Genomic DNA, 27,076 nt, shown 5'->3' with positions numbered 1-27,076 from the left:
CATAGAATAGTGGTTTGGGACCTTAAAGATCACCTAGTTCCAACCCCCCTTTCACTAGACCAGGTTGTTCAAAGCTCCATCCAACCTGGCTTTGAGCACTTCCAGGGATGGGGCATCCACAACTTCTCTGTGCAGCCTGTTGCAGTCCTTCATGACCCTCATTGTGAAGAACTTCTTCCTAGTATCTAATCTAAATCTACTCTCTTTCAGTTTAAAGCCATCCTAAGAAGTTTTCAGGAGTGATCTGCAAATTTATAGTGCATAAAAAGTTTAAACTATTTATGATTCTTTGCCTGTTGTGGTCAAGTAGTAGCCTTTTTAATTGAACCTTTAAAAATTTATTTTTGGTCCTATAAGATTAGATGTGTTAATTCTATAGAAAATTAGTTTCTATATAGTGATTTCTATACTTCTGAGAGGGATAAGTTATGTGCCCTGTTCTATAACTTTAGCTGGCGGCTGGGCACCCACGCATCTGCTCTCTCACTCCCCCTGCTCAATAAAATGGGAAGGAAATAAGACGAAAAAGTTTATGGGTCAAGATAAATACAGGGAGATAGCTTACCAGTAGCAGTCACTGGCAAAGCAGACTTGATTTGGGGAAAGTTATTGCCAATTAAAAGTAGAGCAGGATGGAGAGAAACAAAGACAACACTAAAAACACTTTCTCCCCAACCCCCCTTCTTTCCATGCTCAACATTGCTCCTTTTCTGACTCTTTTACACTCACGTTTTCACATCATGCAGTGCAGGGGAGATAAGGAAGAGTGGTTGCGGACAGTTTGTAACCCTTCATCTTTCCACTCTGTCCTTGTACTTTTCCCGCTGCTGTAACGTGGGCCCTAACCAAGGGATGCTAATAAAACCTTCTTATGTAAATACAATACAGATGTTCAATTTCAAACCCAGACCTTGTATGTCACACAAGCTTAAAAGCTTGGTTGCATGTCAGTTGGACGTATCAGCTGGACAGTTCAACTTGACCATAATAGGAGGTTCAGTCTTTGAATTATTTCAAAATGTGCTCCAAATAGGACTGCATCATCATCTGCTAATCAAGTTTGCACTGTGGTTGATCTGATCTGACAGCTACCCACCACTGGAAAAGGAAGTTTTGTTTCCCCAGTTCCCTTAGTTCCTGTTCTTTCCCTTGAGTTAGTGTTGATGCTTGTCACATGCTTTTCAAAAAGAATTAGGCTTGTTTTTCTGAGTTGGCAAGTTTGGTTGGTCCAGCAAAGTATTTGATGCTTTTATATATTATCGGATTAAGGGATGCAAGACTCCCTTCTGCTGTCATGAGCTGTTAAAATTAATTTAGCTATGACATCAAACATCTGAGAGTTGGATTGGAATTATCTGTGTCAAACAGCAACAAGAGTGAACTTGATTAAATCTTATGTTTGTCTTTGAGGAGTCCTAGACTTAACGTCATGAGAATGTGTTAAGAAATGCAGTGGGAATAAAGGTGGCAGCGTATTTTACTGGGAGTATTAGAAGTAGTTACTTCAGTGAGTTGTTCCATCACAGTTTTCTCATGGTCTTTACCTCATGTGCGTACCGCTTGGTTCAGCTGTCATGTAGGTACAGAGGGGATGGCAGAAACTGAGTTGACTTTGTGTAGCTACTGAAGTACGTTGTATAACATGGCTTGGGCCAGAATGGCAGGTTACACTGTCCTGTTATGTAACACGCTTCTGACCCATCTCTTGTGGATTCTGGTTGATTTTTATTTCTTATGTTACAGTTCTGAGAAGTTCAAAGTGTACATAGATACTCCTTGTATTGGAGGTCAGAAAATAACTGACTTGGAATTCATGGTCCAGGAAAGTGATGACTGCGAGGAAGTTACTCAAACTTTAAAATAAAAATATGAAGGCAATGGCAAAGAAATTTTATTTCCCTTTGGTACATTTTTGACTTGTAGCTGTCCTGGTAGAGTCTTTTCCTAAAATCATAATTTATGCCAGCACATGCCATCTAGTTTTTCAGTGTCTTTTGTATTGATTGCTTTTATGCAAGTAAAGCTTTCAGTTCAGCTTCCTTTTCTGCAGCAGTGGAACTTTCCATAACTTAGCATGGATTAAGGTGGCAGTCTGCATTTCCATCAGTTTAAAGGGACTGAGAAATGAAGTAGAGTTGTTTTTATACTTGGAATTTAGGAAGAATATACCTTTGCTTATCTGCAGTCTTGCTTAAAAACTTGTCTTTGTGGCATAGAGGAAAGACTTCCATTTGGTCTGCTCTGTTCCTGTCACTGCTGTATTCTGTCTGCTGCTTGTCTGTCAGTATTGGCAAATTAAAATTACTTATGTGTAACCCTTCTCCAGCATTGCTGTTTGGGCTTTGGGGAAAATTGTGCTCTATTTGTTTGGAAAACACAAAGTCCACTTCAGATGTCTGTTCTCAATCTAAAAATCCAAGCTTGGCTAGGATTTATTATTATCAAGTGATAGAAACAGTTCATACAATAAGATAAGAAGATTCTTGGTTGCTTCTTTAAGCGTGAAGATCAAATACATTCAGGAATGAGGAGTTTCAGCTTTTTTCTGCTGTGTGCTTTTCAAGTTTTATTGTAGTATAAGGCAATCTACCTGAATACCAAAACCATTGCTGTCTACCAGAATATATATTACTGAAAACAGTTGAAATCTCTTGTCTATTTTTTTCTTTGTATGGTTTTTTTTGGTCTATTTCTAATTGGATTTTGTTTGTGAAAATGAGGCAGATAAGGTAAACCAGTAAACAACATTGACTTCTTAATTTCTTTCCACAGTTTTAAAATTGTGAAATCATGGCTCATTCAAAGACGAGAGCCAACGATGGAAAAATCACATATCCTCCTGGAGTCAAAGAAATCTCTGATAAAATATCTAAAGAAGAGATGGTACGAAGGCTAAAGGTTAGTATGCAAGTAACTGTTTGCAGATTCAAGTTTCCTGTGTATAGCATCAGTGATCCTATTACTCCATTTTTATGTCTACAAGGTTTATTTACTTATTTTTTTCCTTCGGGCTTTACCTTTTCTGTACTCAGTAGGAAAAAATTGTTGCCTGTTGTGCCTACTACCACTTTCTTGAAGTGACTTGTTTAAAAATGTTTAAATGAGTTAAAAAATCACAAATGGAAATAAACTATATTAGTTTCAAATACTTCCTAAATTTTATTTTAACTCCTACAGTAAGTTGGTACTTTTAGAGAAGAAGATACTGGAAAACATGAAAAGCCAGTCATGATTTTGGAAATAATATGGATACCTCAGAATTTATATTTTTGTGCTTTTTGGGTTGATTACAAAACTCTTTATTCTTGTTATTTTAGCCTGTATCATAATGAAGGTTGTCTTTGATTATGGTATGTATTTCTGTCTCCTCAATTTCTTGATCACTTTATTTGGCTAAACTCTATGGGAAGGTGGAGAGATTTGGGGGATAATTATGTTACCACAGTTCTTTATCTATACATGTACTCTCACAAAAAGACAGGCCCGTTAGTATTGTGCAGAAGGAATGCCTGCAGCTTGGGCTTGCCCTGTGAAACAGGAGGGAGCAGATGTGGGAGAGGAACCTTAAGTATTCTTACAGCTGGAAGAGCTTAATTTGGCGTTTGCTTTCTTAAGAAGTGGGTTTAAGTTAGTTAGAACTACTGGTAAATGAACAAAAAGACATAAAACCCCAAAACACACGGGAGTCTTTCTCCCCTTCCCCTCAGCAACCTGTCTGTGCTTTGGGAGTTAGGCTGATAGACTGCAGTATACTGACTAAAGTCTATGATGTTGAGTAGAAGATGACATTTATAACCAACCGTATGGATGACTCGTAACAGAAGAAATTACTTGTTAGCGCTTGTGTAACTTTTTTTTTTTTTCTAGTTTATTAATATGTACACAGTTCTTACTGATACTTTTTTTTCCTATGGTTTTGTTTCATTTTTGGCCTTGAATGTCTAGTCCCTTCTGCTCTGTCATTTTGATCTGTCTTGGCAGGCGAAGTGTTCTTTGTGGGATGTCCTGTATTTCTTGTCAGTGGTTTATTCTGGCTGTTCATTCATTGGTACACAGGCAGAGAGAAGGTATTTCTTTTATAAAGGATTGGATGATCTAGGCTACACCACAAGTGTATAGATCTAGAGTATAAATACAGTTTCAGATGTTAAAGAACGGTAGTTGATAAATAAGTAAACTATTAGCCTCTTCATTTCCCTGACTGCCAAATTCAGCTAATTATTAGGGGAGAAGCACTTTTCTGTAGAGTTTATTTTGATTTATAGAAGCAGAGAGTCTGCTGTTTGTTATGACAATCTATTTATGTAAATACAAATTATATAGAGAAATCTCTAGAATAAAATGGAAAATATGCATAATAGATTTCTGTGTTAGTATAATTTCCCTCAAATATTGTACATTTCTGATCCATGGTGTCTCCAAGTTGTAATAGATGTGGAAAAGAGAGAGAAACTAAATGGTTGGAGTTATGAACTAGCACTGAAGTCAGAAAGAAGGTAATAAAACACTTGAAAATGATAGTGTGAAAAAAACATTATCCCAAAGTTTCTCTTATATGCAAGAAGAAAGGCATAATTAATGAAATACATTCATTCTACACCAGCAGTCTGATAATATACTCTTTCATAAGTTGTATGACTAAATTCTGAAGCTTATTACTGTAGAAAAAGGTAGGAAAAATTGAATGGGTTAAGAAATACAGGCCACATCTGGAAGATGAAGCTCCAGGAGTATTAATCATGGTGGCCTAGCTGTGATTTCAGGCTCAGGAATCCTCTAACCTGTTGTTTTGTGGGAAGCTATGAAGGAATGCTAGGAAAACTAGCTTGGATTTCTTTGTTTTTCCTTCAACACTGTGACAGATTGCTCTGGATGCAAGATGACTGATACTACTTGTCCTGACCAGTATGGAAGTTCATTTCTAGAGTAGACAAAAACCATATTTGTTGCATGAACTCTTGTGATGCCTGAATGTTTTTTCATTTCCTTTCTAGTTACATAAATCTAGCTCCTTTCCATAAAAGTGAAAACAATTTTGGTTGCTAAATCACTTTAAGTGTGTAAGGGCACCTGTGCACTTCAAATGGTTCATCTTGTGTCTGACTGGAGAAAACTTTTTTTTTTCCTCATAGTGGATATTCTATGTGTGTGCAAGCTACTCGCCTTTTATGTCTTTCAGTAAAAGATTTTTGTATGCTTGAAAGTCTTACAGCTGCTGTGATCCTAATTGTGCAGAAGTTCTTTCTTTTTTAAAGTAGGATTTGTTGCTACCTCACTGATCATAGTGAATGGGGGGGGGGAGGGGGGGATTATTTTTTAAATAAACTATAGGAAAATGAAAGAGTTTGTAGGATGGGTTTTGGTTTGTTTTATTTTGTTTTTGAGGAACTTCACTGACATCATTATCCTTGAAAAATGTCTGTCCCTGCAATGTGAAATAGATGTGAGTTTTGACTTTAATTCTCAGGATTTTGTAATTGTCTTTATTTTGTTAATTTTAACAAGAGTTGAACTCCTGAAAGTAATTCTGCCTTTGTGATCCAAATAAGAAATTGGAGAAAGACATAGTTTATTTTGTCAATTGGTTTTTCTCCTCCAAACAGTTTTTTGAATAGAAAAATTATGATTGAATAGCAGTTGCTAATTGTGGCTTTTCTTGCTTTTGTTCTGTTTAGGGTGTTAAGTACTTGGTGTCCCAGACTTTTCTTTTCTTTTTCTTCCATAACTTTATTCTACTGGATCCTAATAAATACTCATAGGCATTTTAGAACATGCATGCTGCTGAGCTGCCTTGGAATGATATATAGTTCTGCTGAAAGTGCATGCTCTGCTTCTGGGGAGGAAACTTGTTCTCAGCATTAGAAGAGAAAAACCTGAAATTGAAAGAGAATAGAAGAAAAATAAATTGTAACCCTGAATAGTTCTATTCAAAATACTTATTTCTCCCTTAGTTTTGCTGTGTTCAGAGTTTTTCAGGGAATTGCTACAACAGTGAATGCTGTTGTATGTTCTTGGATTTTGATTATATGGTTTCTCAGAAAGGTATGTGAAGTACTATAGGTAGGCTTTTTCAGTAACTCTGAGACTGTGTGTTGAGACAATTGATAGAGGACCTGACTAGGTCCTTTATCTTGAAAAATAAGACACTGGTTGCTCAGGTAAGTACTACTGCATTGCTAATAATGTTTCTGATTAGAAGTTGCACAAAACCAGAAAAGGAACTTTCAGTGAGGACCCTGTTACACAGAGTATTTAATGTTATATACTGATGTCTGTCTGTCCCTTTTAGATGGTTGTGAAAACTTTCATGGATATGGACCAGGACTCTGAAGAAGAAAAGGACCTCTACCTAAATCTTGCTTTACATCTTGCTTCAGATTTTTTCCTCAAGCATCCTGATAAGGATGTACGTTTGTTGGTAGCATGTTGTCTTGCTGATATATTCAGAATTTATGCTCCTGAAGCTCCATACACTTCACCAGATAAACTAAAGGTAAATTGAATTAATCGCTCTTTTCACTCCAGATTTGAATGATTGGTATGATTGATTATAACTCTTTATAAGTTATAATCAACAGTTTGAACTGAACAGTTCAAAGTTTTAACTTCATTCTGAGATAGGGGTGTTTGGTCAGATCAGATGTTCATTGGATAAAGTGATATATAGTACCTCTTTCAATAACTTGTAGAGTTTCGGATTTATACTGAAAAGAAATATTTTATTGAACTGCCATGGGGATTTGCAGATAGCAGTTTATTACTTCAGAAGTATTGATACACCTATATATTTTATCATAATATCTTGCAAGATAGCTGATTCCTTCAATTGGAAATATGCCTCTGCTGTTTACAATTAAACTGTGAAAAGATGATTACTGTATTCTTAAAGGCTCTGTTGAAACAAGAAAAACGTATTTTTGTACAGAGGATGATGATTTCTCATGTGAATTGGAAAATTCTGCAATTACAAACATCACTGATCCCACTAGATGGAGATGATTGATAGAGAAATGCCAGGTTTGAAAAGGCACTACAGATCTGCCCCATTTATTCCAGAAAAAAAATAAAATTAGGTGGTTTTGTTTTCTTTTTACTTTTTAAAATAGAAATCTTAACTTTCTTTCAAACTCTCAAAATTGAAACACTTCTCTTACACAGTCTGACTCTAAAGTGATGAACCAAATCTTAGAAAAAATCTTGCAGACAAAAAAAATAACACTAAAAAATATGTACTACTCTGTTTTGTTTTGGTTTTTGTTTTTTCCACAGTAGGATAAAAAGATGGTTGTGGTGGAAGGCATATCTGTTATCACTCAAGAAGAAATCAATCAATTTCTGATCTTGTGATTGCACCAGAAGGGTGTCATATGTAGGGCAAACAGTATGGTTTCAACTGTAGTAAGTGCATTAGTACCAGACATACTGGAGAGATACCCAGGGATTTGTTAGATGTTTTATTTTGAATTGTTGCACCTCTGATTACACGGTTATCTTACCTATTGATTACACCATCTTCAGCTGGAGACAAACATTAACTTTCTCTGCTGTGCTATATTCTAAATCTGGTTTTGAGGCATCCTAATTTCTACTTCAGTTTTGAGTGTATATTTTCCTTTGCTTGTTAGGCTTAGAGTTTGTTGATGTGTTTTTCCTCTCTTTCTGTGTTGGGCTAACATTATAATATTCCTCCATACTGAATTTCATCTATCAAATGCTACTAAGTTTCAAATTGTGCAGTATATCATATTGGAAGGTTTACACTACTGATCTCAAACTTGCAGTGTAAGCATACTACTACTTGGCCAGAGCTCTGAACAGACTAGGAACTTTCACTTTCAACATTCAGTTCTGTAATCTGTACAGATTTCAGAATTCAGTTTCTTGACTGGAATTTCTTAACCTATTTTGAGAAATAAAGAAAGGACAAGCAATCGAGACCTTTGCCTGGGGCTACCGAGGTAGGTTTTTGCAAACCTGTTTCCTCTGAATACAGCTTTTGTGGTTGCAGGACAAGCTCTGATACAAATGTCTAAGAGTTCCCTTCACTTTATGACAAAGAGGTAAGAGGAAGAATACTTCCTCTTGGGTTATGTCTTGGCACTATTTTAACCCAGTATTTAATATTTTATCAATACTGCAGCTATGAAGTCTCTTCTAGTATGTTTAGCACCAAAGTTAAAGATGGCAAATTAAGTGCTAGAAAAGATAATTTCTTGAGAGAAGAAAACTTAGGTTTTTGCCCTTGCTTCAGACTCTGTATCTCTTTGTAACTTGCGCATTGTGTGAGTGAGATGCTGAGAGAAGGGATCAGATTTTCAGATATCCCTCTTAGGAGTATCCTCAGTATAAATCTTACATTCCCTGCTGAGTGTTGTAAGACCTTTGATAACAGGGATGGAAAATGCCACAAGTAGGCTAAAAGCAGAATTGGAGCAGGATTGCTCTTCTGGGATATGGAAACATTCAAGTCTTTCTCAGTCTAGGGAAAGCCTAGAGCCCAAATCTAATTTTTGGGGGGATGGGGAGGGGAAGATACTCCACTCATGGGTATGTATCGAAGAAAACGACTTGGACAAATGGACTGTCTGCCTGACTCAGCTGAAATGGAGGTGTATAAGGGTGTATATAGTAGCAGAACTTTAACTATCTGAGTGAAAGCCATAGCTCTGATGCTTACTGAAACCATTATGTGGTTAATTTGTATAAAGACAACAGTACACAAACTCCATTCAGGGTTATTCATAAAGTTGAAGTATAAGCACTTTTGTTTTTAGAGTCTGGGTTCTAATGTGGACTTGCTTTATGGAGTCTGATGTGAAATCATATTGTCCACTTTGTTAAAGTGTTGCAATTTCTTAGCTGCACTCTAAGTTTACTTTATCCCATGTTTTGCATTTATAAATGCACGTTCAAATAGTATATTCCTTTCAAAAAAGGGGAAAAACTTTGGGTTGTATTACACTAGATACTAAAAATTAGTGAGTTCAGTCTGTCTTACTTCCTTTAAAAGAGGAATAGGAAAATAAAAAAAATTATGAGTAAATTATTACTTTTTTAAATGATGCATTATTATTTGTGAAGCATTGAGTTGCTAGACATTGTACATGTAGGCTATTCCTTAATATATGTATTGATATACAATATAGTGATGAGTACTTTATAAAAGGAAAATTAGTTTGGTCTCTAGGGTCTTTGAATTGTGTTCAGTAAAAGGTGTTGTATATTGAGCTGCAGGATAAAAGGTAAAGATACTTTGTTAAATGAACTGATTAGTACTCATCTGTACAAGTAAAGTTTAACAATAATTATACCTAGGGCATGAATTTTAAGATGAAGTAGGTGTTATATTTGGCATGGAATAGTCTCTTAGATGCTCCCTTTCTTCTGTATTTGAATCTTATCCTTCACTCAGTTTGTATGTCTTGTTGAATTCATAGCACGTTCTGGTGTGCCAGTTTTCCAGATGATGGAACTCGTTTTTGGAAGGGCTGGTGGCCTGGTAATGGTTGAGGCACGGTGTTTTAGGGGGGGTGGGATTCTCCAGACTGACTTTTTTCCTGTGGACTGAATGCTCTCTAGTGGTTGGAGTCTAATAGATGCATCCTTTGAACTGTGTCTTTTGGTTTAGTTGGTGTACTCTGTAACTGAAATGTGAACTAAACAGTGATTCTTCTGATCATCCTTATTTAAACTTCAAAGGCACAGTCTTGATCCAAATTCAAACACCAGTTTATCTGTATCTATGAACAGTTTGCTTGCTGTGCTTTTTTGCTAAGAGATCATGTTGTGTGTAATCTTTTTTTTTTCTTTTTTTTTTTTTTTTTTAACCTAGACCCATATTGAATGCTCAGCTTAATTATTAAGGATTACTTCTGTAGTTGTAGTGTTTAAAAAAAAGTAAAAAAAGGAACCTCATTCTCATCTTCTGTCCATGTCATTCTTGTGAGAGTGAGGGGAAATGGTCCTTGGAAAATGTTATAGAAAAGCTTTCTAGACTATTTCTAGGATAGGGTTTTTTTTTCAGGGTTAACTGTAAAGCTTTCTTGTGTTTATTATGACAACTTTATAAATCAGATAAATTCCAAAAGATAGGCCTTGATTGTTAGATTGAAATATTACAGATTCACTTGAGGTTGTAAACACTGTTTCTGGTGGTATGTGCTTCTGAATCTTTTGATTCAATGTAGTACTTAGGAATTTCCAGCTGTTGATTATTTGAATATAAAAAGCATTTTAAAAAGACAACTTCCTGTGTGGTTCCATTCTGTTCATAATTGACTACTTGTTCCTTATAACCTGCTTGAATTTATTCTGTGTGAAACTTGTTCTTAAGAAGTCTTCTGGTGCTGAAAGTTAAACCAAATTGCTCCTCCTTTGTTTATTATTGGTTTTTGCAAAAGATGTGATCTTTGTCAGTAGCAGATGGCTGAGAAATGCACAAGCAGTACCATGTAAAAATATAATAATACTCTTTAAGAAAGCTGAAGTTGCCTACTGCTTTCTTCCCCTTCTGCTGAAACCTATTGCAGTATAAAGTACAAGTGTAAAATTCGTTGTCCTTCTGAATAATCTTTGGGCTTCCACAGCATGTCAGCCAGTTGCAGCTCTCTTTTTGTCAAGTTGTGTGATTTTGTTTGGAAAAGAAAAGCTTTTGCTTCCTTCAGAAAAAGAATACTTTCTCAACCCTTTAAAGAAACATGAAGCATTTTGAAATTACTCCTTGACATTCTCCAAGATGTTTTTGTAGATCATCTTCTTTTGGGCTGTGAAATAGTGTCTGTTGTTGCTGCATATTTTGTAGTAATGAATAATGCTAGAAATTTAAAAAGATAATTATTTTAATTTTGAAAGTTTTATTGCAATTGATTAAATAACTGTAACCTTTTTCTTTTCAGGATATATTTATGTTCATAACAAGGCAGCTTAAAGGTTTAGAAGATACAAAAAGCCCCCAGTTTAATCGGTATTTTTATTTGCTTGAGGTAAGCTTCATAAGTTATTTCATAATAACTGTTAAATAATGTTTTCAACTTAATTGTGTATTTACTCCTTTTGTTTTTCTCTGTTCAACACAGAACATAGCTTGGGTCAAATCTTATAACATATGCTTTGAATTAGAAGACAGCAATGAGATTTTTACACAGTTGTACAGAACACTGTTCTCAGTAATAAAGTAAGTATTGTCACCCCCAATTATAATATATTACTGCATGGTTGAGGTCAGATGTTTCTAACCTGGGTGTTCAGTCTATTGTGTGACTTGTGGCAGTAATGAGCTTAGTTTTGTAATTCAGTTTAACTAAAGGTAGAAATATAAACATGACAAGTTGTCAGTTTTGCAAGTTTCAATTAGAAAAGACACTGCAAATCATCTTTTTTTTTCCAAAGAAGCTTACTTTGATTGTCTTTTACTGCATTTATTTTATTCTGTTCTTGAAATTGAATGAGGTAACATGCAATTACAGGGAATTTAGAAAATTATTATTATTGTAGAAACTTGAGTTAGTAAATAGTGGACACTGAAATGTATGGCTAAATATTGTCCAGTCTGCCCCCCTTGCTCAGACCAGGTCAGCTAGAGCTGATTGTCCAGGACTGTAGCCAGTTGTGTTATGAGCATCTCCAAGGACGGATACTACTCCATGGCCTTTCTGAGCAACCTTCTAGTGCTCAATCACCCACACATTTAAAAAGTTTCTCTTTTTTTCTGTTTAAATGATATGTCCTGTATTTCACCTTGTGCCCATTGCCTCTTGTCCTGTTAGTGGAGAACAGTCTTGCCCCATCTTCTTTACTCCCAACATCAGGTATTTAAACATAATGATAAGTTCCTCCCTAAGCCATCTCTAGTTGACACTAAAAAAATGTCAGCACTCTCAGCCTCACCTTGTATGAATGCTGCTTCAGTCCTTTAATCATATTTGTGGCCCTTAGCTGGACTTACTCTGGGATGTTGAGTAAAGGGGAGGGATGTTACAATACACTTTCTTTTCATACGGACAGATACAGTCCTCCTACTCTTTTGCTGCAGTAGTAAATGAAGAGGGTGTGAGATTCAAGAACATTTTGGAGAGTGGTATATGCAGCTGAAAACCAAGTATTTTGACCTCTAAGAAAATTTGTGATTTGACTATTATATTCCTTGTTGTTTGGCGTCACCACAGGGAGTATGCTGCATGGAGATTGTACTTTATGTATACAGTACACTAAGAATTTTGTTTTCAATTTCAGCAATGGTCATAACCAAAAAGTACACATGCACATGGTTGATCTAATGAGCTCTATCATTTGTGAGGGAGATACTGTGTCGCAGGAACTTTTGGATACAGTGTTAGTTAATCTAGTGCCAGCACATAAGGTAAGACTTAATAGTGGCTTAATTTTGATTTTTTTTTTTAACTGTTATTTATTGGATGTATGTGTTCAAATATTTGCATTTCTTTATGAGAATAGCTGTAGCAAATGTATTCCTATTACTTGGATCTTTTTTAGCAAACAAATAATTTTTAATAGTAACAATTCAGTAGTTTCATTGCTTGGATTCACTTGCCATAAACCAAAGTATCAGTGGTCATGGTAATCTGAAAGCTTTAATGACGTATGAATTTATGCATTTTTATATATGGTCAATATCATCAGAACTTTTTATAAAAGATACATATATTCTTTGGAAAGTTTTTAATTATTGTAGTGCTGTATCAGCAGTTCAAACTAATGTGCTGCCCTAAGTGGGAGGGGAAGAAGTTTTGACTGCTGATTTGTAGTTGGCACAATTATATTTCAGAAATGCTGACTTGGTGTTACTGAAAACACATTGGTATGTTTTTGATGCAGCCATAGAACTAAGTTCAGAAGTGGAGGTGCCTGAAGACCCAAGTGATAATTGCCTTTCCTTAATGAATAATGTCGTCTTAAACCCCCAAAATGGTGTCCAAAAGATGAACTGAGGAAAAACTTCAAACTGTGCACATGTTGTGACACTTACATTTCCTTGCTGTTTAAACATTTGACTTCCTCATTGAGAAAACTAGCTGGATCCTACTGGAATCTTTTGGGCTATGGTGTAGGAGAAGACTTATAAGTTGTGTATGACAAAAAAAAAAAGGATTCTGGAAATTGTCTAGGAAATGTGTACTTAGCTGGGTTTTGGACAGTTCTGGCTGTCATCTGACAGCTTTTTTTTTTTTTTTAAGTGCATTCAGGAAAGGGCTAACCTAACTTTTTAGAAATTACAGTAAGGTTCAGTGTGAAATTTTTTTGCATCTTTGGAATGCCTTTTTTTTTTTTTTCTTAACAGTAATGTACCTGAAGAAACTGAATAAATTTTTCGTGACCGGCTCTCAAAAGTTTATAGCAAACAGTGCAGCATAGTGTGCTTTACCACTAGCCATCAATTTCAGTAAATAAACAGCACATAAATTATTTGTCTATTGACACTGAAAGATTAAATGCTTAGTGTAGATCAGCGTTTTTTTCCTCTAGAAATGTTTTTAACTGTGTTCTTCAGGGACTCTAATACTTTTGTGCCAGGACCAGGATGAGATTTGTATTGCTGAAATTCAGATTTATGAAGTAAAGATTTAGGATGCAACAAGCAAAAGCAAGACTACACAAAACAGTTTGTATTTTCTCAGTTGTTAAGTATCTGCTGTTTCATTATGTCATCTGTGTTCAACTTGATTTGATTGTGCTGTTTTTAATTCATGTTACTGACTGAACATGTTAACAGAATAAGATGTTCGGGGTTTTGCATTTTCTTCTCCTAATCAGACTGGCTCTTTGGCTCTAAGGGTGCTAGCTCATAGCTTACTTTCTAACTGAAATAGTTACTTCAGGATGCATACTTTTACCTTTGTTTTATTTTTTTAAACTGTTTTCATACTAATAGAAGCTTCTGATAGTTTTGTTTCATCTCAGTATCTTCTCATAGTGTTTATTTAAAATTTCAGAGCTTACATAGTCATCTAACCACTTTCTGTGGCTACTAATGTCATGTTGGAAAAGTGTAATGAATTCAGAGTGAGAATTTTTCCACTCATGTCCATTGAGCACTAAACTACAAGGCAGTTAAGGATAAGGTCCAACATAAAGCAGAGCTGTGTCTTAACTGACCTAACTGTTAAGCTGTACATGTGAGGGAAAATCTAAAATCAACCTGGCTCAGCAGAAATGGCAGAATGACAAGAGCTGTTGTAATGGTGAGTAGGGAATCCTTATCTAGCCAGATTCCTCAGGAACCAAAAGAATACATTTGATGGTGTAGAAGAAGCGTAGATCTGTTACTAGCTAAGATCTGAAAATGATCAGATTGAGAAATTGCTATAGATAGGATAGCTTTGTTTGTAGCAAGTGGCACAGGCAAGTGGTGTATTTCTGATGCAGCTCGAATGAAGGCTGTGTGTCTGAAGGAATGTGGAGTGCCCTTGTGAATTGAATGACTATATTCTAGAGAATAGTGATAGGCCTAGTATGACTTGTTGTATAATGAGCTGTATTGGCTAACACTGGGTGGAAGACTTGAGGAGTTTAATCTCTATAATTTATCAGAGAGGCAGTCTATAAGTGTGTATTGGGAACAGAAGGTTCAAACAGCTTCTCTAGTTTTAGATCCTGGATGCTGAAGTCTAATAGCTGAAATTCATCATTAGATTGATGCACAAATTATATGAATATATTTAAGAGTTGTAGTAACTAGTTGAGCAATTTATAGAAGGTTAATGCAAAGTTGTTGTCTTTTAAAACCAAGATCAATATTTTTCTGATGAGGGATGCCACGTGGTCACTGAGTAGTCCTGAGTAGTGAGTCTCACAAGCAATGGTGTTAGCAGAACAGCTGCAATGACTCAGGTGAAAGGAGCATATACTGGGGACGTGACGTACCATCAAACTTCCGTCTCCCATAATTACTAGTCACTGAAGTAGCCTAAGCTGCTCTAGCTCACTTGAGTTTGTCATGAATCTCACTTGTCCAGAATAAAAGCCATATTGATGTAAACCTGAACGAACGTGGCTGATGGTAATAGTGCAGGTACAGTAGAGTATGCACAGGCTTGTTTGAGTAGTATAGCAGGTATCAGATAAATCAGTAAAACAGTAAACTTAAGTTGACTATCTGCTCAACTCTTAATTTTTGTGATGTTTAATTACTTTTTCCCGTTTGTGGTTTCTCTTTTCTTTTTTTATGAATTCTACTGAAATTCATTTGATTATATTAACAAAGAATGAAATAAATATATAGTGAACTAACCCCAGAAAAGACCAAAAGCAAAGGAGAGGTAGTGAATATGAAAAGGCAAGAGAAATTAATAGCTTTCCTTTCACTTTTAATTCTTTTTAGATTATTAACCCTTTATGGTAGCATCTGTAAACAAGTTTGTTTGTGCAGTGTGTTAGAAGGCAAATTGTACTTTATTTCCTGGAGTGTTTCCCAGAGTATTCCATTTTCAGCCTCAGGAGTACACCAAGGAATCCCACATAGCATGTCCCACATGCTTTACATGCTTATCTCTTCAAAAAAGTGATATCGACAATTGAATTCCAACTGTCTCTACCAGGAACTTGCTTTAATAATTAGTGCTATCTGTCTTGGCAACACTTCAGCTGAGCTTTTCCTTTATCAGCCATCCTTAGAAGCCGGTTTCCCTCCCCCAGTAGAGCTAGAGAATCTGTTAGAACTGTTTTGTCAAGTGCTCCTGGATACAAATTCTGGTGCTTTGCCATTGATAGTAAGAGACAAATTGAAAACCCTTTTCAAATGTCAAGAAAATAATATGTTAAGTGTACATTGTTCTTTGGGGTGGGTTTTTTTGGTTTGTGGTTGGTTGGTTTTGTTTTGGTTTGGTGGTTTTTTTGTTTTTTTTTTTAAGAAAATTTGCTCTAGATACAGACTCAATGTTTTATTTTACTACTAAATCTATGAAATTAAGGGCTGGCTTGATGCTAGCAAGCTATCTCTTTTGAAGGAAAATTTAAGGGACATACTTTTGTTTTCTGTTACCTTTTAATTTATTTATTTTAAAAGGCTTAGTAGGCTTTTAAAATAAATAAATTAATGAGGCTCACTGAAATGAGGCTCACTCATTTTCTTTGAGTTGTGTTAAATTGGGCATTGAGAGGCAACTGGAGAAAAGTAACTGAAAAGAATCAGTGGGTATGCATTTCCATCATGGCTAACCCCTCTGTATTAGTACAACTGACTTGGCTCTGTGGCAAACTGTCCTGGAGAGCACTCGCTATAGATACACAAAAATATCAGCAGCATTTTGTCAGACATTTTGGAGAAGAACAAGTATGAAAACTGAGTTGGCAAAACTTAATGTTTTACAGAAGTGTAAAAAGCTTTAAATGCTAACAATATATACACAAAAATTGTGGTAGAAATTGAGACAAAGGAGAGAATTGAGGGTTGACAAAGATGGTCTGTTTTCAGATATTATTTGTGGAGGCCTTCTAAGCATAAAAATTAATGTTAATAGTAGTAGTGTTCTCTCCTGTTTATTAACATTCTTGTGGAAGATCTGAGTTCTGCCTTTTCATGGGTGGTTCTTTGATTTGTCCTTATCAATTGGTACTTATTTCTGCTTTTACCTTCAAAATGCAGTAATTACTAATGATTACTTTAAACAGTGTTGCCAGCTTATGGCTTGGTTTCTATCGAATTCAGGACTCTTAAAAGCTTATCCCTGCTGGGTGCTTGTGGGCTCTTAGAGGCATCCTGATTAAGGTTATTGTCCCCATCATGAGGGCTTTCTTAAAGCATTAGAAGATCTTGAAATACATGTAATTTTTTTTTTTTCCTACATGTATAGAAAGATTGAAGAGAAGATAATGATAGAAGAATTGAGATAAACACAGGGAGGAAATCTGTTAGATTTGTTTATAAAATTTCTGCTTAAGGCAAAGTTTAAAGTTGTGGCTATTAAATTAGTCAGAAAGATAGATTTGATGTTTTGTATGAGATCTTTGAACCTATTTGATAATGGTCTGGGCTGCTCCTGGCTTAATTTTGAGTAAGGCAGTGACAATTTTTCTTGTTTCTGCTTTTATCCTGGAATGGGAAAAGGGAGAAGAAAACTTTCTTGTGTGCTTTTAAGACTACTTTGGTATTGTTATTGTCAGAAAGTTCAGCCTCTGGACACTTGAGGGCTTTGGCTATTGGCACGTAAATCAAGTACATAAGGCATGAAAAAAAAGCCAGCTTGCCTTAGCAGGCTGTGATAAAGTGTATATTTTTTACCTTTGCAGCTTCTTTAGATAGAAGGAAGTGTAATGTTAATATGTTAGCCTGGGTTGCAAGTGGATGCTTCTGGCATTTACCTTGGGAAACATTAGGGTTTTCAAATGAAGTGTGTGAGAGATGCAAGCTGAAACTGTAATTAATGAGAATCAAAACAGATCTGCCTCTTGGAACTCTGCTGTACTAGGTCTGCTGTTTGGATTTGTTGTATACGTAAATCAGATCTTTCTCATGATCTAGAGTTCACTCTTACCCAGGTAAAAATTATTTTCTTTATTTTGGTGGAGGTGAGCTGTGGAAGTCAAGAGGGATCAGAGCAAGAACTGCAAGTGACATACGTTCCTTGTTAGGGATTTTTGTGCCTTTTTATTTCCTGAACAGTCACAATTCTAGCTAAATAACAGAAAACAAATGCTTCAGTCTTTTCTGGGACATGGAACAGCTGTAGAAATTTGTAAAAAGGCTGCCAATGTTGACCCTTGCATCTTGATTGAATAAAGGGAAGAGGAAATTACAGGATGTTAATGTTTTCATGTAAGCATTTGAGTATCTTTCCAGAATTGGGATTTATTCCCCTTCTGTAGTGGCTCTGGGTAAAATAGGTACTTCAGATATGAATCTTTGTAGTCTTTTGACTTGGGTTACCTGACTTTGTTCTATCAGTAAGCAAGTCAAAGGCTTCTGTTTTAAATTAACAGAAAATGTTAATCCGTTCCTACTACTATTGAGAAGCCTATAGTTGCTGTACAGTTTTTGAAATTGCAGGCAATACTCTCCATCTATTTGCAAATCTCGTCTTTTCCATTTGGATAGCTACAAAGAACCAGGAATATGCAGTCAAAGAAGTACCCTGGGTGTCCAATGTATCTTATGTTTGTTTTTCATTATTCTGAAGGAATGTATGAGATGTTTTGAAAACAGCTACAAACTGCCACTTTATACTGTTATCTGATAAATGGAATATGCTGAGTTTTTTAAATTGCAAAGACTAATAAAATTGGGAGAACTATATTTTTACAGAGAATTTTAGCTATTAAAAGACTATATGTATTTTTTATATTGAAGACTTTCCTTTCATTCTTCTATGTGTTAATCAAGTCTGCTGTGGGTGTCACAAGGCCTGCTTTTCATTTTCTTCTGAATTTTTGAAAAATAATTGTGATTAGAAATAATAGAATGGATGTAGCAACTGAAGTATGGGGAATGTGTGCAGGGAAAGGAAGGAAACACTGATAGAGCAATAACCCAAATAGACAAATGGAGGGATAGGAATGGAGGGAATGCTGGGAAAGTGGTGTGGGTTTTTATTTTCGTTTTAGTTTTGTTGGTTTGTATTTTCTGCTTATGAACTGAAATTCTGGGTATTTCTTTTTCTTTGCTGTCTCAGTCAAAGAGACTGAGTATCTTTGCAGGATATCATGGAGAAGCTGTGATGGTGGTTCACAGGTGGCTGCTTGGTGCAAGGACAGAATCATACTTTCTACCACAGTCCTGTTCAGAGTCTTGTTTCTGTGGTGCCTGTAAATGCCTTGGTGTTGCTTTATATCGCTTTCCTGTTTTTCAGGGATGATGATAAGGACAAACAGTAAAATGCAGGACCGACTTCACTGAGTTTCAGGCTTAGATAAGTAACTGAGAATTAAAAGTAAGCCCCAATTTGCCAGGAGTTTTCTCAGTAATATTAGTGGAGGCTACAAAGCTTTGTTTGGAGTAGGCTTGTTTTTACTGTATTATCTTTACTACTGAAAGTATAAAAAGAACTATTCCTTTAATGGACTTACGAGTACACATTAGCTTTAATTTCTTGGATTTATTTTAGGATTAATGTATGTGCTTAAAACTTCTGTTGCTTTTTTTTTTTTCCTTTCCCTTCCAGAATTTAAACAAGCAAGCCTATGATTTGGCAAAGGCTTTACTAAAGAGGACAGCACAAGCAATTGAACCATACATTACTAATGTAAGTGAAGACTGCAAACAAATATGGAAATCAATACATTTCTAACTGAGCTGTAATATAAAGTGAATGAATTGCATATAGTCAAATAGGGCTGCTCTTTGAGAGAATTATTGTATCAATGAAGCACTGTAACCTATCCCTTTGAGTTTAATTTTTCATGATATGGAAACTACTAAGCCCGTATTAATTTTGATTTCTGAAATGCAGTGGTTAGTTTACTTTCTGCTGCTTTGGGAGACCTTGCACTTCAGTCCTTAATGTGACTGGAAGACCAATGGTACTTACAGGTATTGTTTTGAAAAAAAGTACATAAACACGTTGTTCCCATGGCAAAATTATTTTTCTAGTGAGGAGATGAGACTATTTTAGAAGCTAAGAGAAGTGAAGATAAAGCAGAATTTTAATGCTGTTGTCACAGGAAAAGAAGAGGAAACAGAATTGAAGAATAGATATTAGGGAAGAAAACAAACAAGTGGATTGAGGATTGTAGCCAAGTTGAGTCTAGATGTCATAGACATGGCAAGAGGGATGAGAGGAAGTAAAGATCAGACAGGAGTAAAGATCAGACAGGAGTATGTTCTAACTTTGGTTGCACAATTTTAGAAGTAATTAAAGGTTTTAGAAGTAGTTAAAGATTTAGCAGGTCTCGTGGCAGTTATCCAAAGCCTCAGGAGCTTGAAAACAATAGAAAATTTTCAATGCATTTTACTGCTTTCAGACTTCTAACACTTGTATTTGCGAAGTGGGTACCTTCTAAGATTTAAAACAAATCTTCTGTGAAAACTCTTCAACCCTTTTAGTTAAACCTACTGTTTGGGAAGGTGTTGCTACATGGGAATGTGTTTTTAATGTTGTTCAGCTGCAAGGTTAGATTACAAACTAGGTGACATTATGTGGGTTTAAAGAAGTCTGTACACTAAGAATCTTCCTCTTATGGAAAATATGTACATGCAGTCTTCTGTTCTTGGTTTCCACAAGTGGGAAATATTATGCTGTGTGGTGTCTTTGTTTTGAAAGTTGCTTGCTTCCTTAATATATACTAAAGGCACAGTAAGAATTAGTTTCTTAACCAGGAATATATGAATTCCAGGCAACACTGTATTCAGAAAAGGAAAACTTTTCTACAAGACAAGTGTGGACTCTTTAACTTCTAATGAAATGCACTTACTCGTTATTTCTGGTAATTATTGCTAGAAACTGTTGACTTTTTTTATTATATCACTTGTTGGGGTTCACTTTAAAACCTTAAAAAGTGGTAGCTTTCATGTTTTCAGTTTCTTTACTTATATGATTAACCTTGTCAGATACAAAGGGTCATAATGTTCATCTGTACCAAGTTTGGGGTTTGGAAACTCAAGTGCCATTTAAGTGCGTTCTGTTGCCTTTGTGGCAGGTGGAAATAGTTTCATTTGTTTAGCCATGCTTGTGTATTGTCCTAACCCAAAGAAAAGAAAAACTTTCCAAATTATGTCCTCCCCATTATGAGTAAGGAGTACTGAGTTCCTCCTTAGTTGCTTCTTACCCATCTATTATGGGAGGATATAGTTGAAATGTGTGGAAATAATATTTGATTTTAGAAAATATTTTCTTTAATGAGAAGTATAAAGTTTCTCTCATGCCTGTCAAGTTTATCATGAAAGAATAATGGCTTTACAGCTGCATTATGCTGCTTGTAAATATAAATTCTGGAACAGCCAGTTATTAATTCATGTGCTTTTACTTACAGCTCCTTAACCTGTCAGCTGTGAAATATAGTAATTAGCCAGTTGTTTCAGCCATGTTTTGACTGAATGTTACAATACTTTTAAAGTGATTGTTCTCAATAGTGAAATAACTCTAAATATAGTCACATTATAAAAAGATGTGATGCACTGGAACTCCTCTAAAATTGTGTTTCTTACATTATTGTAGGCCTGCTCTGGTAAATTAAGCGTTTTAACAAACTTCTAATGTACTTTCCACTACATGTAATACTGAATACGAAACAAAAATATTTGAAGATTTCTGTTACAGAATCCTGATCTGTGCATGGTGAATTTATAGGTAGGCAAGCATAGAATTTAGAAGAGTATATATACACCTTGTTATTGATGTATATGCCCTGTTTTATTTTCCAGTTCTTCAATCAAGTCCTCATGCTTGGTAAAACATCCATTAGTGACCTGTCAGAGCACGTATTCGACTTGATTCTGGAGTTGTACAATATTGACAGTCACCTCCTGCTTTCTGTTCTACCCCAGCTTGAATTCAAACTTAAAGTAAATGCTTCTTATCCTTCCTGTATATTTGAAATGCATGTGCTTTGACTGTTAATGATTCTTATTTATTTATTTATTTATTTACTGAAAAGTTCATCAAATTATTTGGTATATAAAATGAATACTTACATGTAAAACATATCTTTGTACTGTTTAAAGGAAAACTCATAAAAGCCCTCAAAAAGAGTAATTCAACTTCAGATGTATGAACCTACAGTGCATGTATGCATATGTTTGGGTTTTGGTTGGTGTGATTTTTTTTTCTTTTTTTTTTGCCTTGCTTCTTTCAAGCAGTAACTTGATTTTTTTTTTTTTTTTTTGATGACTTGAGAATCTGACCTGTGTTGTTCCTTGGTTTACTGTACTATTTATTGTGAAGGTGTTTCAATATATTGAAAGTACCTTATGCTGCTAGCTGCACAGAGAAACTACATCTGTTCAGAACAGGGAAAAGATGGGCTCCATGTTAGTGGAAACTGATGTACTGATAATTTTGTTTAAATAGAAGGCCTGTGAAATGTGAAAACAGAGCATTGGACTCAATAAATGTGTGTTGTAGTCATTGCTGCAATGACTTTTATGATTTTCAGGCTTACTTCTTATGTCTGAAGGATAGCTGGTGCTAGCTGTCTCTTTCAGCAGTTATTTTTCTCTTTGACTTCCTACCATTTCAGATTGTCTCAATCACTTGGAAGAAATTCATGTAACAGTTCATACTCCTTTATTCTGCACTACTTCTATTCTCTTTGTCATTCCACAGGGTTTCTGTGGAAGCGGGGAATTTGATTAGTTTTGTATTACTAAGTTTGAAAGTGATCTGTTACTAAACTTGAGGGCTAGTGTGTGGTAGACCACTTGTAAAATTGCATGTATTTTTATTATTGAGGACAGATTTTAGGTTTGTAGAACCTTTGGTTTGTTCTCAGTGCAGTATTCATTATCATAGCGGCTTGTTCATAGAATCATAGAATGGTTTGGGTTGTTTAAGGTCCTTAAGATAATTTAGTTCCAACCCCCCCCCCCCCCATTATTTTTCACTAATGTTGCTTGGCAGGTGCAATACACTTGTTGGTCTGGTTGTGTATTAATGGTTTTCATTCATGTTTCCAAAAGAAGGGTTCAGTTTACTGCTTTCTGACTGACTCTTAAAAGTAGACCTTTGCAGCCTTTAATTTCTGTTCTTACAGATGGTGAACAATTATCATTCTCACTCCAATAAAAACAGTACTTCTGTAGCCAAAGCTGTTATTCAAAAGATTTAATGTTAACTGCTGCGACATCCTTTATTTCCACCCCCTTCTTCATAGCCGTAATTGCAGTAACCTTTCCATCTTTAGGTCCATTTAAAAACTGAAGGTTCTTGAATTGTCTTCTTCCTCTTTCATTAACTCTTGCATTCCACTCTTTCTAACTTTTTTTGTATCCTATTTTACCATTGGAATCAGGAAGTTTAGTAGCCCAATGCTGTCAGCCTTTTTTTCTTTCAACAGCTCCTGGTCTCTTCCTTCAGTGGGGTGATTTCAGCACTAAGCATTTCCATGTTTTCTTTGTACTGTTTAATCTGTTTAATTTACACACCTTTTTTTTTGGTGGATTTTTTTTTTTTTTTATTTCTTTATTTCTGCATTTCTGTTCTTTGTTTAGTATACTCTTTGAGCATGTGTTTTGTTGCTTTTGTCTCCTTGATCCTTAGTTTAGTTTTCTCCTTGAGGTCTTGAACCCCTGAGGGTAAGGGTTCAGGTTTGAGGATTGTAAGATCCAGTTAAGCAATGTTTCCAATAGATATGTATGTATTTATAGTTACTATTATATAGTTATTATTCCTCTTTCTCATCTTTTGTTGATGTCTTGTTGAACAGGGTACAGTTTGTAGCTATTCTAAGACCATGGTGTTGCTTCTGTTTGAATTATTTTGTTGCTTCAGGTGTGTGTTTTTGATGCCTTAAGTTGTAAGACAATATATGTCTGGTTTGTCCTATTGGCTGTCAAATGAAGTTTGACCTATCTTTTACGGGGGGGGTGAGGGGGGGTGGGGGTGGGGAGGCAGGGAAGAAACACCTCCATTTGGAATAGGATAATCCTAGTTTAAATCTTGAAATACTAGAAAAGGCTGCTCAGGGAAGCTGTGGATGCCCCATCCTTGGAAGTGATAAAGGCAAGGTGTTGGACAGGGCTTTGAGCAAATGGTCTAGTGAAATGTGTCCCTGACTGTGATAGGGGGGTTGGAACTAGGTGATCTTTAAGATCCGTTTCAACCCAAACTGTGTTATGGTTCTAAATGGGTTGAGAGGTCTGTAAGATCCTTCTGTGGTTAAAATAGTATCTTGAAGATGAATGTTCTGAAATACTAATGAAATATGGTCAGCCTATGTTTATTCTGAAATCAGCACAAATTCGTTCTTCATGCAAACCTGCCAGTGATGATCAAATACTTTCCACTCCAGTAACAGTCATGGCTTTATTCTAAACAGCAGTAGCTAGTGTCAAGCATTTTTAATTCAGATCCAGGTAAATTGCATGTTAGCATGTTAAGAAGGGAGTGTGAATTCAGTGAAACTGAGAGTGCATATGGTAGGAGGCAACTAATGTTTTGCTGCTTTAAATGAAAAGAAACTGGACAGTAGTATCCCTGCTAGCTTTGATGAAGCCTTGGATCAGTTGCCTGGTAAAGGAGAAAAATACACTTGGCAGTCCAAGTGAAATAGCAGAGAGAGTAGGTGTCTTTTTGAATAAAGTCAGTTAACGATACAATAACCATGAACTTCGGTGAGCTCTGCATATCATTCAGAGATTGACTAGATGATTTTGGCTTTTCTGGATTTGGTACATAACATTTCATAGAATCATAGAATGATTTGAGTTGGAAAATACCTTTATCTATCATCTAGTTCCAGCCACCCCTGCATGGGCAGGGACACCTTCCACTAGACCAAGTTGCTCAAAGCCCTGTCCAGCCTGGCCTTGGACACTTCTAGGGATGAGACAGCCACAGCTTCTCGGGGCAACCTGTTCCAGTGCCTCACTACCCTCAATGATTTTTTTACTAATGTCTAATCTCAGTCTACGCTGTTCCAGTTTAAAGCCATTCCCACTTGTCCTGTCACTACATGCCCCTTGTAAAAAGCCCCTCTCCAGCTTTCTTGCAGGCTTCCTTTAGGTCTTGGAAGGCTGCTCTAAGGTCTCCTTGGTGCCTTCTCTTCTCCAGGGTGAAAAAACCCAGCTCTCAGCCTGTCTTCATAGGAGAGGTGTTCCAGCCCCCTGATCATCTTTGTAGCCTTCTATGAGATTATATTCAAGAGCTGTACCAAACAAAGGTGTGATTGTAAAAGTCAAATACTTTTTTGGGGCAAATACTCAAATAAAGCTTATGGGGTAGTGGGACAGTTACTGATTTCCAGGATCTCGTATTGCTACTTTGCTGCTAAAGAGGTTTGTATTGCTCTTAAAGCAGATGATGTTAAAGGAAAGCTGTGGCTGTCTTAACTGTTGTCAGTTTTGAGGAGTGAAGATGTATCCAAATGATCTCATCTGGAATGCTTTTGAACATATGGAAGTTGGACATACGATCTGGGCTTTTCAAAGGCAAATTGAGTAATTGCTCTCTGTTTTTCTGGGAGCATGCATGTTCTTTATAATGGTTTCAAAAGCAGTAAATAAAAAAAAAAATTGGCCAGATGAAGTAGACTCATAGTAGACTTATCCAAGCAAGATTCCAAGTGTTCTCTCTCAATATAAAGTGGATGCTTTAAAAAAAAAGCAACAATGTTCAGGTCAAACTTGGCAAGTTCTGTGGGCCAGAACTCAGTGCTTCTGATCATTTCAGTGAAATTTAATTTAAAAGAAATGAATTAATTTCTTAAAGCATTTTTCTTTTGTTTGCTGTAGTTTGAGCCGTTTTTATCCAAAAGCTGTTCTTTTTAAATTCTTTTGACATTTTCTGAAAAGTCTTTTTGCCTTGGAGGTTACTTTCGTACAGATGTTAAATGATTTTTTTTTTTTATTTTTATTGGCCCTGTCATGTAGAGAGCAATGAAGGTCAGCTCTGTAGGGCACAGGACTTCAAGATAAATTGGGAAATAACAGTTCGGCCTCTTGTGTATAAGAGAAGAATGATGTGATGTGGGGTTTCCAAAGGCAGATATTACAGAACTTCATTACTGACAACCTGAGAAAGATTTCTGCACTTTTTTGGGTTGTCATTTGGCAACAAAATGGGAAGTCAGTAGCCAAACAAGAGAAGATGGGAATTCCTGGAAGAATGATAATAATTTGATAATAATATGTGATAAGACTTCAAAGGGTTGTCCTTGAGATACTCATATCTGTATGTTCTAATGCTATATATATTTTGCTGCTTGTTACTGAGCCCTTAAAGAAAAATATAGTTTAGTTCATTTTTACTGTCTTCCTTTTTACTTGAGATGCATCAAGGAGACATGTTCTGGTCCTGGAGCCATGTGGTTACTGATGAATCCGTGTGATTACTGATGAATCCTGTTTGTTGAATGGGATGAGTCTGTTTACACTGAGGGAAGCATTGTTGGTGATGCTTTTTCTACCCAAAGCCAAATGCTATTCACATCAGTTAATTGATTTCTGTCTGACAACAGACTGAAATCTCAAGTCTGTTGGATGTACTCCTGTTTCGTGATTGCAAGTGCTGCCATGCTCGTTTGCGTAAATTCTAGTTAAAGTGACGAGGAGGGGAAAAAAGCCAAAAGGTGCTCTTGATCTTGATTGTTCTGATGTTGGGGACCTTCCCCTGTTCTTGGAGGATGCTGAAAGGTCTTGGTATTCTTGACTTGTTCTTTCAGGGATTGTTCTCATATTTCATCCTGACTTTAGGGTACTCATTCTCACAGTGAAGTGCTGGGCATTTCTCTGATAGTGATCCTGTTGCTCTAAACTGATTCTTCCTGGTATCAGCAACTTTTCTACTAGTTGTATTCTGTATGTGAACCAGAATTTCCCCATAATGTTGTACTTTTTTGCTTTTAAACTCTTTGTGGCATGTTTTGAAGAGGAAGTGGTGATGGTTTTTTTCCAACAACTAGGTGAGTGATCTTCAGAGCCTTCCAAATGATTGGGCTGATAGGAGTTTGACGACATGAACAAACATTTGTGTGTCTGTGACTCATTACCTGACAGGATCCAGATTTCTTCCTCTCCATCTCTTTAAACTTCTCTTGCACTCTTCGTGGCAGTAAGCCTCTTGGTTTTTCTTTATGGGATCAGGGTCTTATGGAAGATTGTCGTTTTGAGTGTGGGGAAAAATACAAGGGTTTTCTTGTCAGTGACCAAGTATTTGACAATGTATGGAGGGATTAAGAAACACTTATTATGAGGTTGTGAGACAGCATAGGTGCCTCAGTAACACTGTTGAACATATTTACTGTTTTGGATCTAAACAGTGTGGCCACCTAGTGTTCAAGCACCTTGCCATTAGGTGCAACCAGTCACCATGCAGTTCGATCAGGATGCCAGATGATTTTAACTGCTGTAAGAATTGTATTTGTTGGCTCGGCTGAAGAATGAAAGGTTATTGGCAGCACTGGTGTTCTCTGAAATGTGCAGCTTTTGTGTGCTTTATTCCCTTAGGTGCTTTTTCTGTATCACAAGAATCTT

The 27,076-nt window shown here is 36.1% G+C and overlaps 1 protein-coding gene across 3 annotated transcripts in view; it reads left to right on the top strand.

Annotated features, from left to right (window-relative positions):
* The window catches only part of PDS5B (PDS5 cohesin associated factor B), a 119,810-nt gene that overhangs the window by 18,908 nt on the left and 73,826 nt on the right, over window positions 1–27,076 (top strand). For all 3 annotated transcript variants that reach the window (XM_080614425.1, XM_080614426.1, XM_080614424.1), the window contains exons 2-8: window positions 2,773–2,898; window positions 6,290–6,493; window positions 10,896–10,982; window positions 11,076–11,173; window positions 12,232–12,358; window positions 19,113–19,193; window positions 21,311–21,451. In XM_080614425.1, the coding sequence (XP_080470551.1) occupies window positions 2,791–2,898; window positions 6,290–6,493; window positions 10,896–10,982; window positions 11,076–11,173; window positions 12,232–12,358; window positions 19,113–19,193; window positions 21,311–21,451 (846 nt within the window). In that variant the 5' untranslated portion in view covers window positions 2,773–2,790. The remainder of the gene's footprint in view (window positions 1–2,772; window positions 2,899–6,289; window positions 6,494–10,895; window positions 10,983–11,075; window positions 11,174–12,231; window positions 12,359–19,112; window positions 19,194–21,310; window positions 21,452–27,076) is intronic.

Source organism: Psittacula echo, assembly GCF_963264785.1.
Source record: "Psittacula echo genome assembly, chromosome: 3".
NCBI lineage: Eukaryota > Metazoa > Chordata > Aves > Psittaciformes > Psittacidae > Psittacula > Psittacula echo.
This window is presented reverse-complemented; position numbering and strand designations above follow the sequence as displayed.